This window comes from Rissa tridactyla, chromosome 2, assembly GCF_028500815.1.
Source record: "Rissa tridactyla isolate bRisTri1 chromosome 2, bRisTri1.patW.cur.20221130, whole genome shotgun sequence".
Classification (NCBI taxonomy): Eukaryota; Metazoa; Chordata; class Aves; order Charadriiformes; family Laridae; genus Rissa; species Rissa tridactyla.
In genome coordinates this window covers 13,281,420-13,300,256 of record NC_071467.1, presented here as the reverse complement: position 1 = coordinate 13,300,256, position 18,837 = coordinate 13,281,420, and the positions used below count along the sequence as shown (strand labels likewise).

General features: G+C 42.5%; 1 protein-coding gene across 1 annotated transcript in view; it reads left to right on the top strand.

Annotated features, from left to right (window-relative positions):
- The window catches only part of FER1L6 (fer-1 like family member 6), a 93,625-nt gene that overhangs the window by 32,842 nt on the left and 41,946 nt on the right, over positions 1-18,837 (top strand). The window contains exons 7-14 of the mRNA XM_054193519.1: positions 2,957-3,035; positions 4,599-4,755; positions 5,843-6,029; positions 7,694-7,886; positions 8,865-9,208; positions 13,106-13,214; positions 13,700-13,880; positions 17,592-17,712. Of these exons, the coding sequence (XP_054049494.1) occupies positions 2,957-3,035; positions 4,599-4,755; positions 5,843-6,029; positions 7,694-7,886; positions 8,865-9,208; positions 13,106-13,214; positions 13,700-13,880; positions 17,592-17,712 (1,371 nt within the window). The remainder of the gene's footprint in view (positions 1-2,956; positions 3,036-4,598; positions 4,756-5,842; positions 6,030-7,693; positions 7,887-8,864; positions 9,209-13,105; positions 13,215-13,699; positions 13,881-17,591; positions 17,713-18,837) is intronic.

The window sequence follows — 18,837 nt, the reverse complement described above, 5'->3', positions numbered from 1 at the left end:
ATTTTTTGATAAGAATTCCATGTATCCAGTGGTGGTGGGGAGTGTGCCAGCTTTCTGAGTGTGTTGGGGGTGTGGAGAAATATGTCACCATTACCTCCTCTAAATCTGCATAGCTTCATAAGGCTCAGCAAACTTATTTGACTCATAGTTGGTGAAGGTGCAACACTAAGAAATTAAAGGTCTTCTAGAAAAAATGACTTTTTTAAAAAAAAAGCCTCACAAACTAACCCAGTGCAGTGCTCATGTATGCTACTGAAAGCAGAGATTCATTACCTTGCAACATGGTTTTGGAAAATGCAATATATCAGAGGAATAGAAACAAATAGAGGAAATATGTGTGCTGGGAGTGAAGGAAACCCTGGGGGATGGAAAGTTCCACAGCACTTGCTTAGCATGAATCTCACTTAACGAGAAACAAATATTGGCAGCGTCCGTTACCAGCAATCATTCATGCACTGAATTTTCTTAATCTGTGAAAACGAACTCATCTGCATATGGAAGCTCAAGGAAAACAAAAAAGATTAATGCTATTGTCCATCAGTTCAGCAGCTCGTCTATCTGTAATCAAAACCTGCATTTGAGGTGAAAATGAGATTTTCAGTTTCTCAGTACCTGCTAATTAATAGATTTTTTTCTTCATTAATATCTTCCAGTGCATTCCAGCAACCTTTTAAAAATGCCATAATAAAACTGAGACGCTCAGTTCATGCTAAACCTGTATGTCCAGTACTGAAATACTCCCCATTTTAACACCGTGTATGCTTGTCCTCATTCAGAAAATGTGAAGAAAATCCTTCAGTCATCTATAGTCAATCAAGTGTGAAAAGACACAAACCTTTAATTAGATACAATGTAGATGGGATGCTCCCTCTCAGAGAAGACAAGAAGTGTTTGCTGTAAGCCTCATTCTCAGATGCTTTGTTACATTAGAAAAAATACGCTTGGAAAAAAAAGTACCAGGAAAGACGCAGAACATTTAATAGAAGCAGTGAATTATTTCCTCAGCAGTTAAAAGCAACATGTGTACTACAGGGAATGGAACTCCCCATCATTTCAGTGAGAACAGGGGGCATTTACCCAAGTCATCGCATTTCACACAGCAGATCTCAGGGATAGAGAAGTGAGACTTACACATTTAATGTGCTGACATGCCCTGGAGAGAAAATGCAAAGAGCAATGAAACACCACCACCTTGGACTCACCACGTGTCCTCCTCTTGTTTCTGAGTCTTATCTCTCTTTTTTGGCTACAGAAAGGCTAAAACCTTCTTCCCCCTTCAATCCATCCTGCGTTGGGTCAGTTGATTTGGGCGAGTTCCTGTTTCCGTGTAGTTCCTCCAAAGCTGGAATTTTGCCTGACTTCAGGATGAAACACAGTTTTCATGGCTTCTTCCCCACCCCTTGTGCCCTATTCCGATCTCATAGGAGCAAGGGGTCCAGTGCTATGGTGGGACCTGGTGTCATCAGGGATTGAGGAAAAGCAGAACCAGTACATGAAGCATTGGCTTCACACTGGCTCCTCTCTCACATGAAGGATGCTTAATTTTTAAGCTTTAATAGTAGAGTAAAATAAAACTGCTCCTTTGTCTGCTTTTGATTTTTCAGCCCTTAAAACTCCTTATGTGTTGAAGTGAGGAATTACTGGGGACAACTGAGTGTGTTCCCTAAACCACAGGGGCACAGTGGCCCCAGACCTTTCATGAGGAATGACATTATGTTACAACTAGAAACCTCCCCAATTTTCTGGTAGATCTTGATGAAGGTGTCAGTGATCTTTACTTTGGAACATATGTCTCCCGGTCTTGAAGAAAAATGGACAAAATTAAGTCACATGACAAATCCAATGCAAAGTCACAGAAGTCTTGTATCCCTATCTAGGATATGTAGGTCCAAAGCCAGGGTATGATGTCTTGTATCCCTATCTAGGATATGTAGGTCCAAAGCCAGGGTATGATGTCTTCCAGAGTCCTAAAATGCTCTCAAGGGTTTGGTGGTTTAGCTCCAACATTTAGATTTAGCTCCTGTGTACTTGAATCCCATGGGTTTAGCTTCTCTTTGCCAAGGTGTTCCAGCCAATTCAGCCTGCTTTCAGAAGCTTTTCCCCAACAAAGGAATACGTTTAAACCCTTTAAGCGATTCTGAAACCAGGTAAGATACATTTTTTGAGAAATAGAGTTCTAGAGCCAGTCTTCCCTCAGAAGATGTTGCTGGCATTTGCCTTGTCTGTACAGTGAAGCACATGCATGTATTTGAAAACCAGCCACAGAAGTACATAGATCCAGGAATCATGACAAAGGAAAGCTATTAATTAAATTGGAACTAAATTAAATTAAATTAAATTCCTTACTTGGCAGGAAGGATAAGGAGAGAGACTCACTAGGGCCTGCTTGCCATCTCATTTACATCTATATCACTTCTCTGATTTCATTAATATTGTGGGGGGTAAATCAGAATTGAGACTCTTGGTTTAAGTGCACATTGAAATGTTGCAAAGAAACACTTTAATTCTTCCTCTTCTGGGTGTACTCAATTCTTATGGCAATTCAGCTATTGCAGAGAAAGTGATATGATTTCTGCAGCCTAGTGTGAAACCAGTTATGCCCCATGTATTTATATTCATGATGGTTTATTTAAAACTGCCAAGTAATATAACTGCATTTGCTCTGAAGACACATCCATCTGATTCCTGATCTATATAATCCTGGGACCTGGGATGAACCTGTGGGATTCCACTTAGATGCAACTATATTTGTTTCTAAATTGGCACAATACTGGGTAAAGAACAGATTTCAAGTGCTTGCTGTGTCTGCTGTGGCTATGTCCACCCAGTTTTGGGTGGTGCTGGATGTTGCTGCTTATTACCTCTCAACCAAATGTGATCTTTGTTGGGATTGCTCTTTCTTATGCTGATTGGGAAGAGAGAGAGTGACATTCTTTAACCGGCTGTTTTCTAACAGGTTATGCACAATAAACTGATTGGGAGTGTGCTGATAGGTTCCTTTAAAGTAGATCTGGGGACGGTGTATAGTCAGCCAGGTAAGTGGTGCGTTCTCTGCCCCTTTTTTCTGTTAAACGAGATGTGAGGCAGGGAAGGAGAGGAGAGGAGAGGAGAGGAGAGGAGAGGAGAGGAGAGGAGAGGAGAGGAGAGGAGAGGAGAGGAGAGGAGAGGAGAGGAGAGGAGAGGAGAGGGTTATGCTGCTTTTCCACTTAGATGCTTGTGGGTTATGCCAAGGGCTAAACTTAACAAGGTTTTTGGAAGGGTTGTTTTCCTTTTTTGGAAAAAAGTTCAACACTGAAAACACCTTGACAATCTGCCCCTTGGTGGGAAGAACTTATCAGGGATGGCTTTTCTTTAGTGGGCCAGAGTGGGCAGCTGAATGCTCTGCAAAACCAAGCTTCACTCATTCGTTCCAGAGCATCCAAAGCTCTGCTCTGTGTGTGTTGGGGTAGAAGGGGTGGAGTAAAGGAGAGTGGGATGGAATATGAGAGGAACGGTGAGGAGAGCATGAGACAAGAGGAGGAGCAGACAATAATGGGAGGGAGAAGGAAATCACAAAGAGGTGACCATGGGTCCGCTTGACCTGCCATCTTCAGAGCTGTCCAATGCTTTCTGAAGTTTGAAGCTAAGAAAAGATCACGACCCCTCTTTAATCCTGTTTTTACAACCATCCACAAAACATGTATCTTTGTTCCACAGTTACTCAAGTTCCTGGTCTCTTCTCAGTCTTTGCAAATGAACGTATTTAGGCCACTTACTATAGATGTCACCCAGTTATGGCAAAAGTGTAGAGTCGTTCAGGACACTCTTTTTTCAGGGCTCCTGCAAGAGTCAGTAGAGAGAAATGACCTGACTGAAGCGAGCAGTCTACATCCGTACTTAGACTGTGTTAGTCTCTGAATTATGTCCTGTATTTCCTCCTCACACTTTTACAGGAGGGTGGCGTCTAAGGGCTGATCTTGAGCTCGTATCCCTGGTACCCTCTGGTCCTTCCTTCCCACTCCTTTACATGCCCAAGGTGCATGGCCAAGGACTTTATGTAAGGTTTTAGGAACCTGCTCAATGAGGGTTGCTGAAGCAGGGCTGCAGCAAGGGCTGGGTGGTGTGGGTGAATTGTTTTCTGCATTTTCCCACTGGAAGGATGGAGCCGAACCTTCTTCTGGCTGCTGCTTCTTCATCTGATGGCTGTCCACCCTCCTTCTTCCCTTTCTCAGTTGGCAGCCAGTGTTACATCTGGCCTAGCTCCTAGCAAGGGTTTTGCTGCCAGAGAGTTCTGAGATCTTCAGACAGTTCTCATCAAAAAGTTGGCCTTTCCTCATAAAGCCTCAGCCTTAATTCAGTTACTGAAATCTCACACAACCTTCCACCGGTCTTTAGACACTGCTCTCAGTAACCATTGATGAAAATTAGCTTGTTCCTGATGAGCTCTAGATCAATCCTTTGTTTGCCTTTTTGGTCACACAACATTTTGGACCCTCTAGATGTGCCTGCTAAAAGGTGTGCTTCAGCATGATCGTCCTGAAAGCACAAGGGTTGGAAAGGAGAAATATTTGCACTATTTGCATCCTCTATTTGAGTGTTTAAGTTTTTTCATCTTACAGGTCATCAGTTTTGTGACAAGTGGGCACTTCTCACAGACCCTGCTGACATTAGGACAGGAGCCAAGGGCTACCTGAAGTGTGACATCAGCGTGACTGGGAAAGGTGATGCCATACAAGCTACGCAAAAAACAGCTGATGCTGAGGAGCAGATTGAAAAGTACTGAAATAATTTCTTTTTTACTGATTTCTTCTTTATTAAGTACCTCAATAGTCTTCTACCCTCTTTTCAGTCCTTTCCTTGCTAACTCAGGGTTAATAACAGGATAGCATTGTACACCTGGCTATTCTGATGTGCTCAAAGAGAGTTTTTACAATCCTCTCAACTAAATTGAAGGCCATGTTAGGGTCACTTCTCTGCAGCTGATAGAGTTGACCATGCCCTGTGGCTAAGTGCCAGATTATCCCTGAGAAAAGGTTCATTGATCTGAAACCAGTTAAACTGAAAAGCAGTGAAGTAAGAAGAAAAATATTGGGAAAAGCTATTCCTTCTCCTCTGTCAGATGTGTGTGCACAGGTATTTTCCATATCCTTAGATAAACTCAAGTTCATTAGCATTCTCCTTGTAAAATACAGAATTTCAAGGTGGTAAAGAATGCTGCCAGCATACTCCAGGGAGAGACACCAAGAAGATGGAGGGCTGGAGCACGTGGTCTACAGGGAAAGGGGTGGGGGTCGGGGGGAGGCAGTTGGTTCCTTGGGCCTTAAGAAGAGCAGGATAAGGGGCATCCTACATGAAGATGTCAGAGCGAGGCTCTTTCCAGAGCAATACAGTAGAAGTATAAGAGGCTTTGGATGCAGGTTAGAACAAGGGATACAAGAATTTTTTTTTTACCATGAAGGTGATCAAATGTAACAGGGGCCCAATCTCCATCCTTGGAGATACTCAGAATTCACTGGACAAGGCCCTGAGCAACCTGATCTAACTGGACCTGTTTCTGTATCACAGAAGTTTGCTGAATAATGCTACCCAGCCTAGTGGAAGATGTCCCTGCCCATAGTAGGGGGGTTGGATCTAGATGATCTTTAAGTTCTCTTCCAACTCTACCCATTCTATGATTCTATCATTCTGTGATTTTCTCATGGTTACCAGAAAATGTTTTGGTTTAGATACAGAAGCAAATTCATACGCCTTTTTGTGTCTTCTCAGGACACAAGGTAACTCAAGATGACAATTTTCTTGGAAAAAAAGTCGCTTTATTTTCTGAGTTTTCAATTTTAGAGAAATGGCTTCTTTTTTCTTTCAGGAACCTCTTGATCCCCAAAGGCTTTCCATCTGAAAGACCATGGGCCAGATTCTATGTGAGAATTTACAAAGCAGAAGGACTTCCAAAGATGAACTCTAGCATCATGGCCAATGTCACCAAAGCATTCATAGGCGACAGTAAGGACCTTGTGGATCCCTATGTGGTGGTCATGTTTGCAGGTCAAATGGTAATTGGGATCCTCTTGATCACAAATGTAGGCCTTCTTTCCTATTAGGTGTGCTACAGGCAGGGGATTATGCTGATGTCCTTTAACTTATAGTTACATAAATTAAGCAAAACACATATTTCAGTCATCAGAAATAAATTTTTCAGTTCTTAAATTATGCAGGAACTAAGTGATGGAAACACTTAATGCCAGCAGATCTAATACCAGCCTCACAGCAGCAGGTTAAAGTCAGGCAGCAGGAGGGGAAAGAGAATTCTGTAGATCTGTTACTAAAACATCAAATTACAAGACAGTGAATTACCCAGTGTGGTATTAGGTAAGTGCTATGTTCTGGCCTCCCTCGGAGGAAGCAGGGCTGAACTCAGTAAAGGTGGTCCAATCTGGATTTTAGGGCTGTGTATCAACTGGAAGTAGATGATCTTTAAGGTCCCTTCCAACCCTAACAATTCTATGATTCTATGATTCTGAATTACTGTACTGTAATTCAGGACCCTTGCAGCTTTTCTGTGGGTAACAGAAGAAGAAGCATTTGAGTAGACTCTGTCTCAGTGTTGCCTGGCTTCATTGCTTCTGAGGCAATCAAAGATGGTGCTACAAAGAGCTGCTGAGAGGATCCTTCTGACTTTTATGGAAGAGGAGTACAAGGGAGGTCCAAGGTCCGAGTTCCTCTGGGGTACACCCATGAAACACCATGTCAGGGAGCTTGTCTTGAGTACTGGTGTAAATAAGGAAAGAATCAAACTGGAAACGATTTTAAGCCAGCAATACTTTCTGTGTGCAAGGAAGCCTTAGGTAGAACTCCAGTTAATCCTTTACAGACATTTCAGGCATGAGAATGAGGCCCTTGGTGCTGATTTCGTGTTTTCTTGTGAATCCAAACTGCGAAGTATTACATCTCAAACTAGTATGGGTTAAAACGGACAAATGCATGCAGTTACTTCAGGTTTAACAGAGGTCTCAAGAAGACATAAGAATGGGTCTCTGATGTGCGTTTGCATGTTGGTGTGTAAAATATGAGTTTAGAGGTATCACTGGTGGGTTTCCTGCCCCAGTTCTCCCCACCGAATGTGAAAGTAGAAGGCCTGCCACAGCCTGCGTCTGCACAGACTGTGATATGGTCCTGCCATCTCCTTCAAGCTAGGAGGAAGAGCTCTGGTCTCTACATCCCCAGCACACAGGCATAAGCCCAGAATGCAATCCACAGTAATCATATTTTATGCTAGATAAATTGCCTCATTTAAGGTAATTCCATTGGTACATGCAGCCTGGCAGCTGTAATGAATTTCATCTTTTATGAGACAAACTGCACCGCATTACTACTACCCTGGTATTTCAAAAGCCATTTGAAGATGTGCAGTTTGTAGCAGAAATGCCAAAGTCTAGCTTCATAGATATGTTTTGTACAGAAGGGCCCTGAAGAATTAGATCTTATTCCAGGCTCTGCTGTGTGCAGGTGAGAATTCTTTAGCCATAAAGTGGTCTTTTATTAGATATGGAGGGGAAAATAAACAAGCTAATCGAAAAGCTGAAGTATTTTCAAGATAGTATATTTGTGCTTTAAAAATGACCAGAGACATGTGGCTAAGTGCAATTTGTGCTCTACTCATTGCCATTCTCCAGAGTCTGACCCCTCTGGGGTTAAATTTGCTGGACTTTCATTTCAGGGTCGGACAACAGTGCAAAAGAACTGTGCAGATCCAGTATGGCACGAACAGATTATCTTCAAGGAAATGTTCCCTCCGCTCTGCCGAAGAGTCAAAATCCAGGTCTGGGATGAAGGCAGTGTGAATGATGTGGCCTTAGCCACCCACTTCATAGACTTGAAGAAAATATCTAATGAACAAGATGGTGACAAAGGTAAAAGGGAAAATGTCTGTTCCAGAATATGACCTTAAGGTAAAATCTACTTTCTTGGGATCTGGGCACTGGCTAATCCCATTTTAGGAATGCCCAGAGCTCAGTGAATATCCATAGTTTTTGTTCATTCTGAGAGACCTTTTCTTGCTTAATTTGAAGTTATATTATATTGTGCTCAGTGCATGGTGGTCTGCCACTGCCTTTCTTGTTACAGGGCTGCTATCTAATTTGACACCTTCTTTATGCACCAGTTTCTCTCTGGCAATGAAAGCACAAAGTGCAAATCACAGGCAGAGCAGGCTTGTGTTTCTGATCCACCCAGTAAGAGCAAAGTTTCCAGCTGAGTGCTATCACAGCCTGAGGAGGTACCATGGACTAGTGTGTTTGTCCTCACATATGTGAGGTAAAGCTCACTATCTGGAGTCTTTTTGCTGACGTTTGAGCATGTGTAGCCTTATTTATGCTGTGTGATTCAAGTGTGGAACATGTTTAGTTACCACAGCTCAGCAAAGGCACAGTGACTCCTTAAACCTGGCAATTCAAATGTGGAACTGCGTCCTTAATGAGTAAATAAAAGACAAATCATATAAAGTGAGTAGTGGCATGGGCTTGGGAACAGTTTGGACAATGTAAGAAGGCCTCTGATCCTCTCCCGCCATGTCCCAGCCCTCAGTCTATGGGAGCAAGCTCTTTTTTTCAAGAGGTGCAATAGGCCTCATGCCCCAGCACGTGTGGTACGAACACCTTCTGAGAAAGAGCTCCATACTGGCAAAGTCCCTGGTTGGATATTGGCAGAGGATCCTTGGTGCCTAAGAATTGCCCTACAAAACAGTGCTCTATATGAGGTGGTCCCCACATGCATAGAAATGGGTCCAGGTTTGGCTTTTGGTGCACAAGAGGCAAGATTTCTTGGAGCAGACGGTGAGGAGAGCGTGCTAACACCTAACAGAAATGCCATAAAAGGTGCTTTATCTCCAGGGTTTTTGCCTACCTTTGGGCCTGCCTGGATTAATCTCTATGGCTCACCCAGGAACCACAGCCTCATCGATGACTACCAGGAGCTTAATGAAGGTTTTGGAGAAGGGGTCTCCTTCAGGGGACGTCTCTTCATTGAGATTGCTGTAGAAATACTTTCAGGAGGAGCCCGTGAGTCGAAGTTTTCAAGTATTATCAAGGATATCAAATTGCCATCTAAAGACTTCAAAGCACCCAAAGGAAAAGACAAAACTGAGAAAGCAGGAGAGGATCGAAAATCAGCTTCTCCTTCAGATAAGATGAACTCAACGGAAGTGGAAGTCGAGCCATTTGATGTGCCTTTAGAGGTTGGTATTTTATTAAGATATTGTTTGACATTTGTTCCTAAACCTCCAAGGCTGGCACTGATGTGTGTATTTGAGTTCAGCCCACCTAATACTGCTTTTATGTACTCCCTACAGCTTCTCCATGCCTCCTTAGTCTTGGGACCTTCCCATAATAACGCAGCACAAATGGAGCATTAATGTGTACCTGTAACTCTTAAAAAAATTTCAAGAAGGACTTGGTTCCCATAAAACGTGGCCTCCTGTCCAGTTGTCCCTTCTGTGCTAGCTGCGTCCATGTGTTCCTACTAGAAACTTATATGAAGTAATATCTGCTAAATGACAGAGAGCTGGTGGGGGAGGCTGATAATTATAAAGTCTGATTTCCTGCATTCATTTGAGAAAATTGGTAGCTGTCAACTGAAGTCAGTAGGGAATCACTGACATAGAATTTGTCCAAATGCTGAGAGATGCAGCCTGGCCTGTTTTACTCGCCTCCTTTAACCTTCATTGTCGATGTAGGTTTAGATTGATAATCTCTGTAGGAGAGGGGCTGCAAATCATGTGCTCAGCTTCAACTGGTGTTATCTGATGTTACTTCCCCAACTCCACCTGTTGTACGGGGTTTCATCATGGGAAGATCTGTGCTACGATGCTTTGAGAAAGTTGTGCAGTTGTGGCAGGGCATGTGGGCTCAGGTGCTGAGCCAATACTTGAGCTTTGATTCTCTGCTCCATCACATCACTGTCTGGGAGCAGCAGCACAGTGGTGCATGTGCAAGCCCTATTTTTTTTTACCCAATAAATAGGAAGAAAAATATTCTCATAACCAGTTTTCTCCCCATTTCGGTATGTCGTTGATCAAAATATTGGCTTTTGTAGTGGGAGTTTGTTGTGGTTTTGGCCAAATTGGCCAATGGCTGGAGACAGAAGCTCCCCCCAGCCTCTCGTACACGGAGAGGAGGAGGAGGAGAGATAAAGAGATTTATGAGTTTAGAAGAAACTAAACTACTTTAATGAAATATTAATAATAAAATAAAAAGGAAAATAATGAAATAGATACAGTATATACAAAACTGTATTAAGCTCGTAGGATGACGTCACTGGCAGGCACTGGGGAAGTCCCAGCCTGGACTCGGCGATGGGTGGGAACTGGATTCCACAGCTGGAGTCAGGAACACATGGATTGGGATCAAAGGCAGATTAACAGACAGGGTCCTCCTCGGACATTGGCCACTGAAGAAAGAGATCTAAGCCTTTGATCCCTCAGCTTTTATACTGAGCATGGGGCAGATGGGATGGAATACCCCTGCTGGTCAATTTTGGGTCACCTGTCCTGTCCGCTCCTCCCTGCAGGTGGGACCCCTCTGCGCTTTTCCAATTCCAACCCTTCAACGGGGTAAATAATGAAATTAGCTGACCTTGGTTGTCATAGCAATAAATATAAGCAAGAGCCTTTCTGCGTACTGTTCCTTGGCACAAACTGTCTTATCGCTCTGAATGAACCATTTTAGACACAACACGCTGTTAATTTCAGAGAGTTAGAAGAGGCCTAGCTAAGAAATAAAATTACTGAACAGAAAGTTGGTTCTGTTTTACTTCAAACCAAGACAGAGTCCCACCTCAGCGCTTAAGGCACTCATGTTCTTTATTAGGTCAGATTCTTGGTCTTTTGACTCCATGTTTACAAGTAAATAGGAGAGGAAATATTGTCCTTTGGTCTTGAGGCCTAGCCTTGACAAGTGCTCTTCCTTGGCCTGTGCCCTATGGCCGGCATGAGTGCTAGCTGGAGCCGGTCAAGGAGTGTGTTAGCAGAGAAATGGCAAGGGTAATCTCAAACCAGTTGAGCGAACCTGTGTCCTGGTCTTGCTTTATATACTCATATAGTTGTAATTGCCTCTGTCCCTCAGCTCTTCTGTGAAGACTGAAATAGAGGTGACATGAGAAGAAATTTATTTCTATATAGATTTTCCTCTATATGGAAGAAATCCATTAATGTGAGCGGCCCAAACACTATGGTCTTAGGTGCTAGCTAAATGCTCCAGGTAGAGGAACAAACCCTGCTGTAACACCAATAAATATTAATAGTAGTAATAAGGATTTATTTCTGGCTACTATGCCTCAGTTTCAAATACAGAATGAATAAAAGGCAACAACATAATACAGTGATGCTTGATATTTTATTTTTGACATTCGGCAATATTTCATGCTACAGTAGACACAGTAATTGTATTACAACTCTCTGAAAGGGAAAGCAGTAACTGGAGACATTACAAATAAGGCAAAAAATGTCTCATAGAGCCTCTGAGACAACAGAGGCAAATTACCCAGCCCCACAGCACAACTTTATTGACCTATTCCAGCAGCAAGAAGACATTAAACATTTGCAGTTTTCTTTCTTTATAATGGGAGAGAGATGCGTGTGTCATAGTCTCTGAGTCTCAGCTTTATTAGGCACCCTGTGCTCTGGGTTCATGCTGAAAATAATCAAGGCTCAGGGAAGCTAAAGCTACTCTGGAGCTGCAATCTGTTTGTGGTGTTAGCTTTGGTACGTGATGCTGCTAATTCTTTCATGAAGACCTATGACCTTTTGCTCTGTATAGCAGAGATTTTCCAAAACGAAGCGATCATGGGCTGTGTCAAAAGCTGTTTCTGCTTTGCAAAAGTCAGGGAAACAAATATTCATATACTGCTGATGTTTTATTCATTGCCTTGCTCTGTTGCAAAAGAAACTGGTACTGATCTTGCCTAATGGACTTCAGTACACTGGTGTCCATGCTGTGAAATCAGTACGATTTGCATTGGAGTAATTGTGTCAGTCAGGGTGTGAATTTGGGGAGAACTCAAACCACAACTTTTATTTCTATTGAGCTTAGTCTTGGTTTGGGCTAATAGCTTGTTTTGTTAATGACCCAAGAGTGCTAGAGGTGTTAGCTAGCCTTCCCTAAGTGAGAGTGGTGCCAAGAACAAGCAGGCGCTGGGGCTCCAATAGGTTTAAACAGAGCCAAACCGTGCCTTAAAACTGCACAAAAGGTTGTTACACTTTTGAGGGTGTGCTGCTGTACCAAGACCCTGTGGTTCTTGTGCTTCCAAATTCTGTGAAGATCTGAAAACACGTTTACTGGTTCCTGTGCTGTGACATTAGGGAAGGCAGAGAGCAGAGGACTGTACCCCCCTGCAATGAGACCCACCTTTGGGCCTGTAGTTTAAAGCACAGCAGGATTAAAAAAAAATGAAGGATTGCTTGTCTTCAGTAGGCTTTTGCACAGGGCTGCTGTCTAATAAAATGTGGATGCCAGAAATCTTTAAGTTTTACTGGCATCACTGAGAGCTGCGTGGTGTCCCTGAGCAAGGTCAAAGTCTTGATAGTACAAACACATGGGCAGTAGGTTGATACCATCCCTGGGGAGAGCAGAGCCGGGCAAGCACGCCCCTGCCAGGATGGTAGTATTTACTATCGCAATGCAAAGGAAGACTAGTGCTGTACTCACTGCGAAATTACTTCTGTCAGGATGGTGACATTTTGTTGCTTTTGCACTAAAACGGCCCTTGAGCTGCCATAGGTGTATAGTTTGACTGATGGTATAAGAGTACAAGAAGACACAGAAACCATTTCATAGCGACTACTGGTGAGGCAGAGTATGAAGTGAGGGGTAATGACTCTCATGTAATCAGTTTTGATATAACTGGACAATACTGACAAGACCAAAGTCACACAGGTTTATCTCTTTTTCCAATCATATCAGTTTCTCCCAGAAGAGGTATTACTTCTTCCTACAAATTGTGCCTCACTGATCACCTCAGACTGATGGATCTACAGCAGTAACACAGCTACTGGAGACTTACAAAGACTCCTCTGTGCTGTAAAAAAAAGTCGAAGGTAAAATAAATGTCATATTTCTGCCTCCTTCTTCTCCAATAGATCTATGAAGAGAAATTTGAGGAATTCCTCCTCTTTGGGACATTTTTTGAAGCCACAATGATTGATAGGAAGGTTGGGGACAAGCCAATAACCTTTGAGGTTTCTGTTGGTAAGTGTGTTAAGCTTTTCTCCAAAGCAGAGAAGGAGTCTCAGGAGCAAGGGGATGCTACATGTTATTGACAGCTGCGTCTCAGGGCTCAGGAATCAGCTTTAGAGCAGGGCTTACACGTTTGAGTTAAACCCTGATCGTCATTTCTCTGGGTAGCAGCCAAGCTGGGCATACTGATGCGTAGCTGTCTCTACTCCCAGATGCCCTGTATCAATACAAATCTTCTCACCCAATATATACAGCAACTGACCCAGTATTTTGCCTCCTAATCTCTTCAGAGACCCAACTCAAATAATTTACCTCAGGGCAGAGTTCATTCTGTGATGCCCATTGCAATTAGTCCTCTCATCACTTGTAATCATAGAGTCATAGAATCATATAGGTTGGAAAAGACCCTTGGGATCATCGAGTCCAACCATCAACTCCACTCTACAAAGTTCTCCCTTACACCATATCCCTTAACACCACAAATCCTGTATCTCTAGGTAATTTTGGAAATATTACTGATGGGGTGTCAGCAGGAGCTGGAGGGAAAAAAAAGACACGGGATGGAGAAGCAGAAGAAAGCCTGCTGCATGAGGGGGAGGATGAAATTTTTCACGACCTTGGAGTTCCCCTGATATCCACCACACCCCCTGAGAAGCCACTGATCACAGGTGGGAACAGGTGAGGATCTGTGTTTTGAAACCTTATCATGCAGGATTCTGGTTCCTATTTTATAATCTTCCAGGACTCATTAATGAACCCTGCCAGCATTAAACAGGTTGTGTGGAATTGAGGCTTTCAAGTCCTCAATTACATATTTCACAACAGTAAATTTTCTAGGTTCCACTGAAGTGAAAGGGCTCTGAGCCATTTTACACTCATCTTCTGATCTTGGCCTCATGGGCTTTTGAACTTCTGGTGTTTCCAAAAGGGCTGCGTGATACCAACTATACATCGGAAAGCTATAGGAAAGTGCAACTCCTTCAGTGCTATCCCAGGTTTAGGGTCCCATATTCTGATCGCAAGTAACATCCACCCAGTGACCAGATCCAGAAGCAGAATGACACATCAAAAATATTGAAATCTGGTCAAGCCAGAGTCAGCTTCCCAGAACACTTTCCAGACTTAATAACTATAGATGTAGACTTAAATAGCAAGTAGTAACACAAGTAGGAGGAAATAGTCCATGAAAAAAGAATGGACCAATGGATGGAAACATGCAGAACAGTTTTTATAAATGGCCTTGTTTGTAAACAGAAGTGTAAAGGTTTAATTCATTTCGAAGATGCTAATAAAAAGAAATATTTTCTTTGGTGCTTTGGTAGGTAAAACCCTGATATTGCTGAGTGCCAAGACCAGATGGTACCTCTTTCTTTAGAAGACCAGGCCCTGCAAGCAGTTTACAGATATAAGGACTAGGTGGGACATATCAACCTGGATCTGTTTGGTTTCTGGACCTCCCTAAAGTTAAAAAGTATTTTCATCCTTTCTTGCAATCAATCAAGTCAGATTGAATATATTAATCAACCAAGTGAGAGCTCAGTCAGATTAGATAAGAGCTAGTGCAAGAAAAAAAAAAAAGGTAGAAATTTTGGTTTCTGCAGCAAATAAATAAACAGAAGGGGGGAAAAACAATGTTTGACAGAAAGATAGTTGCCTCTCCTCTTTAACAGGATTATAGCTTTCGATACATGCTGCATTATTATCCTCCCTGAGAGACTGTGGGATTTTTTATTTTTTCCCTTAACAAGAATTTAGATTTAAAGAACTGTTGTAAAGGAATGAATCATTCTTCAAATCTGCTATTTGCTTCTTGGCTCACTCCAATATTAACAAAGTTTTCTGTCTTTAAAGATCCCTTTTCCTCAAATTTATGTAAATTGCTGCGTCTTTTTTTCCCCCTGTGCTAGCTAAAACAGTTTGGCCAGCCACAGATAGCAACTAATGACTTTATGACTGTTGTCTCATTGGCATCTTACTGGTCTCATCACTGGATATTTTTAGTGTTAATCAGTCCTTAATGGGATATCCGATAGTTTAGATAAACTCTGCATTTTAGAATCATAAATGAACAATAGAAAACAAAAAGAGTCCATTTTGGAGATTAAACCCACTAATTAAAGGAGCAGGGACCATGAAATTGCCAGGAATTTTCCACCTTTATGTCAAAATGTATAGCAAAAGGATAAGCTAACACTGAAAAAGCGTTTCCCCCAGATTCTTACAGGGGGAATAATAGACATGAAAGTTCAGTCTTTCATGTGAGTTATTTCGTCTTCGTCTTTTCAAACAGAAATATTCTCACATAAACCTATTAAGGATGTGTGGAAGTTAGGGGTTATGAATAGGACACTCAAGAGCGACAAGTGATTTGTTTTCTGTGGGCTTGGCTTAGTGCTCAAACCCCTATGCTTGGTCCTGTCTGAAGTGACTTAGGGTATCTGAGGCACCCTCACAAGCAAACATGAGAGACCCAGACACTTCTGGGCCCACAGGATGCCCATGCTTAGACAACTCAACCTACTGGGGCTCTGGATTTCAGAAGCAGATAATCAGGACTTTCTGAAAATTTGGCTGTGCTCAGATAGAGAGACCTTGAAATGGAAGAAGAGAATTCTTCTCTCCATAGGAAGTGCACTCTCCTTTCTGGGATACCACGGCCTCTCCCAGAGGAGAAGAAATGGAAAATGCAACCATTTTTTTCTGCCAGTTGTTGAACATCATGAAGTGCAGGAGGCGTGGGTAGTTTTATTCTTTATTATTTAGGGAATCAGTTTCTGTGGAGAAATACTGAAGGGTCACAAGGCAAGTTGTGCTGGTTTTGACCGGGATAGAGTTAATTTTTTCCATAGTACCTTCTATGGGACTATGCTTTGGATTTGTGCTGGAAACAATGTTGATAATACAGTGACGTTTTTGTTATTGTTGAGTGGTGCTTACACAGAGTCAAGGCCTTTTATGCTTCACTCCCACCAGCAAGCGGGCTGGAGATGCACAAGAAGTTGGGGGGGGACACAGCCGGGACAGCTGACCCCAACTGACCAAAGGCATATTCCATACCATATGACATCATGTTCAGCAATATAAAGCTGGTGAAGAAGGAAGGGCAGGGGGGACATTTGGAGTGATGGCGTTTTGTCTTCCCAAGTAACCCTTATGCATGATGGAGCCCTGCTTTCCTGGAGATGGCTGAACACCAGCTGCTCGATGGGAAGTAGTGAATGAATTCCTTGTTTTGCTTTGCTTGTGTGCGTGGCTTTTGTTTTACCTATTAAACTGTCTTTATCTCAACCCACATGTTTTCTCACTTTCATCCTCTGATTCTCTCCCCCATCCCACTGGGAAGGGAGTGAACGAGCAGCTGTGTGGTGTTTAGTTGCCAGCTGGGGTTAAATCACAATGCAAGTGTACCCCAGAAAATAGCTGTCCCGTACAGTCTCTTCTCATCTGCAGGGCATGTAATGGTGGTATTGGGTTAGAGCCATTCCCAGGAGAACATAAAGCCGTTTATAGAGCTTCATATCCATTAAAAAGCTCTCCACTGTCCCGTCACTAAGAAAAATGATGAGATCTCTAGTGCTAAATTCAGTAGTCAGAGTCAGAGCATGGTGTTTCATAGGGCTATAGTATTTATATAAAAGGGGGGCAACGTGCTTATCAGGTACATAGTTTTGACATAGTGCCTACCACAACCCTAATAGAAACACCAGGTTTTGTGGCAGGTATGCATTAAAGTCTGCAGAGCCTCTGGTTATGCTGACTTCTTATTCATTTTTTCCAGTACAAGACTCATAAAGCTGAACACCCAAAGAAAGCAGCATTACAAAAAGAATCAATGTGGCAACTTGGACCTAAGATAAAAAGTGAGAAAAGTGAGAGCAGTAGATGTGTTTTATCACTGAGTTATTATGAATTCGATATGACTTTTACTAATTAGGCTCTTGCAGATCAGCTTCTCCCAAGGAATGTCAATCTCCACTAGCTATTGCTTCTGACAAAAAGCATCTTGTGAAAGTAATGTGTTGGTGAAACTGCCACATGTCTCTTCTGCTGAGCAGTGTGCGGAGCCATTGCTCTTGAAGAGGTGATCAGATTTTCATCTTTGCTCCTTTCTCCCTTGTTGCTTCCCACCATTGACAGTATTTCAGAGCTTCTCTGCATGACACTCTGCCTGGCTTTTCTCCCACCCTGGAAAGCACTGAAACTGTTGACTGTTATTCTCTTCAGGGATGTCTGTCCTTCTCGATATTTACTGGTTAGCATATGTGAACACATCCTGTTGTGTCTTCGATTTCTGTGCTGTGAGAGAGCGCCAAAGAGTTTTTGTTTCCCATGCCTCCCCCTGGGCTCCTCTCTCACTTTTGTGATCTACTCTGTACTTTGTTTTCACAGGAACTACCAGTACCTGCCGTACGACGAGAGGAAGCCCTGTATCTGTGTCAAGAGCTACTGGGGTGACCAGACCTTTCGTCTGTACTCTTCCAACACACTTGAGAAAATGGCGGATCACCTGGTAAGTGGCAACCATCTTCCCAGGCTCATGTGTTCAGCAGAGTATGGCAGTGAGAGGTCACATTCCCCAAAGCAGGCCTTCAAAATTTCTCCCACTACATTCCTTGCTGTTCATTTTATGAAAGAGTAGCTGATATCAGCCCCTTATCTTTTTTTTTTCCTAAATTGCTTTAATCTGTTAAAGCTAGTCAAATATTTCTGTCCACAATTATTTCTTTTTTCTGTAGGGATGTCTTCTTTTCTCAGAAATGTCTTATTCTTTGTAAGAAGAGTCAAACAATTAAAATATGAAATATAGAATAATTCTGTCTCCTATGGTTCTTCCTCTGATGTCTTCTTGTCCAGACCACATGGTTTAACGTGTGTTTATGCTGGACACTCTTTAAAGGACACTTTTTGTTTTTAGTTTTCATAAAACATTGATAGAGACAAAATGGCATATCATCTCATGGGCAGTCACTGTGATGCCCTTGTCAGTGTTTTCCCATAATGATGTTTTTTTCTACCCTTATTTATGCAAGGTTGTATCATGAGAAGCTATTGGCTTATAGGCCAACATTTTGAATCCAGGTATTTGAAAATTAAACATCTGAATATATATATGGAGAGAAATGTTTGTCAGTGTACCTGAACACCCACAGGCCTTGCTGGAAATCCAGCCATTTATTTTAGTTTCTAAGAACAGAATCCATTTCTCAATGATAACAGTAGGTGTTGCAGTAGACCCAGGTGCCCACTGAAGTTTAAGAAGTTAACTCCAGCAACCTACTACATTTAAGCAGCAGGGCTGGAAACAGAACCAAGGAGAACTACAGTTTTTCCTCCTACCTCATGAAGAATGTTTCCCATTGACTGATCTTCAGCAGAGAAGTGAGAAAACAAAGGTGCTCCAAGCAGTAGTAGCTTGGACTAGTAGTTGGAGAGACTGGGGAAAGGTCAAAATAAATCATGCTGCTGGAGTCTTCTCTCTGTGCACTTCAAGCATAGTGCTGTATCAAAGGTCCTGTTCTGTCAGGTTACAAAGTCTCCTCCCTCATTCTTGCTAGTCATACAGTGAATAATGGTGTGGTAACACTGGCAGAATGACAAAGTGCCCTCCTTTACATAATGGGTTTTTCGTGTGTTT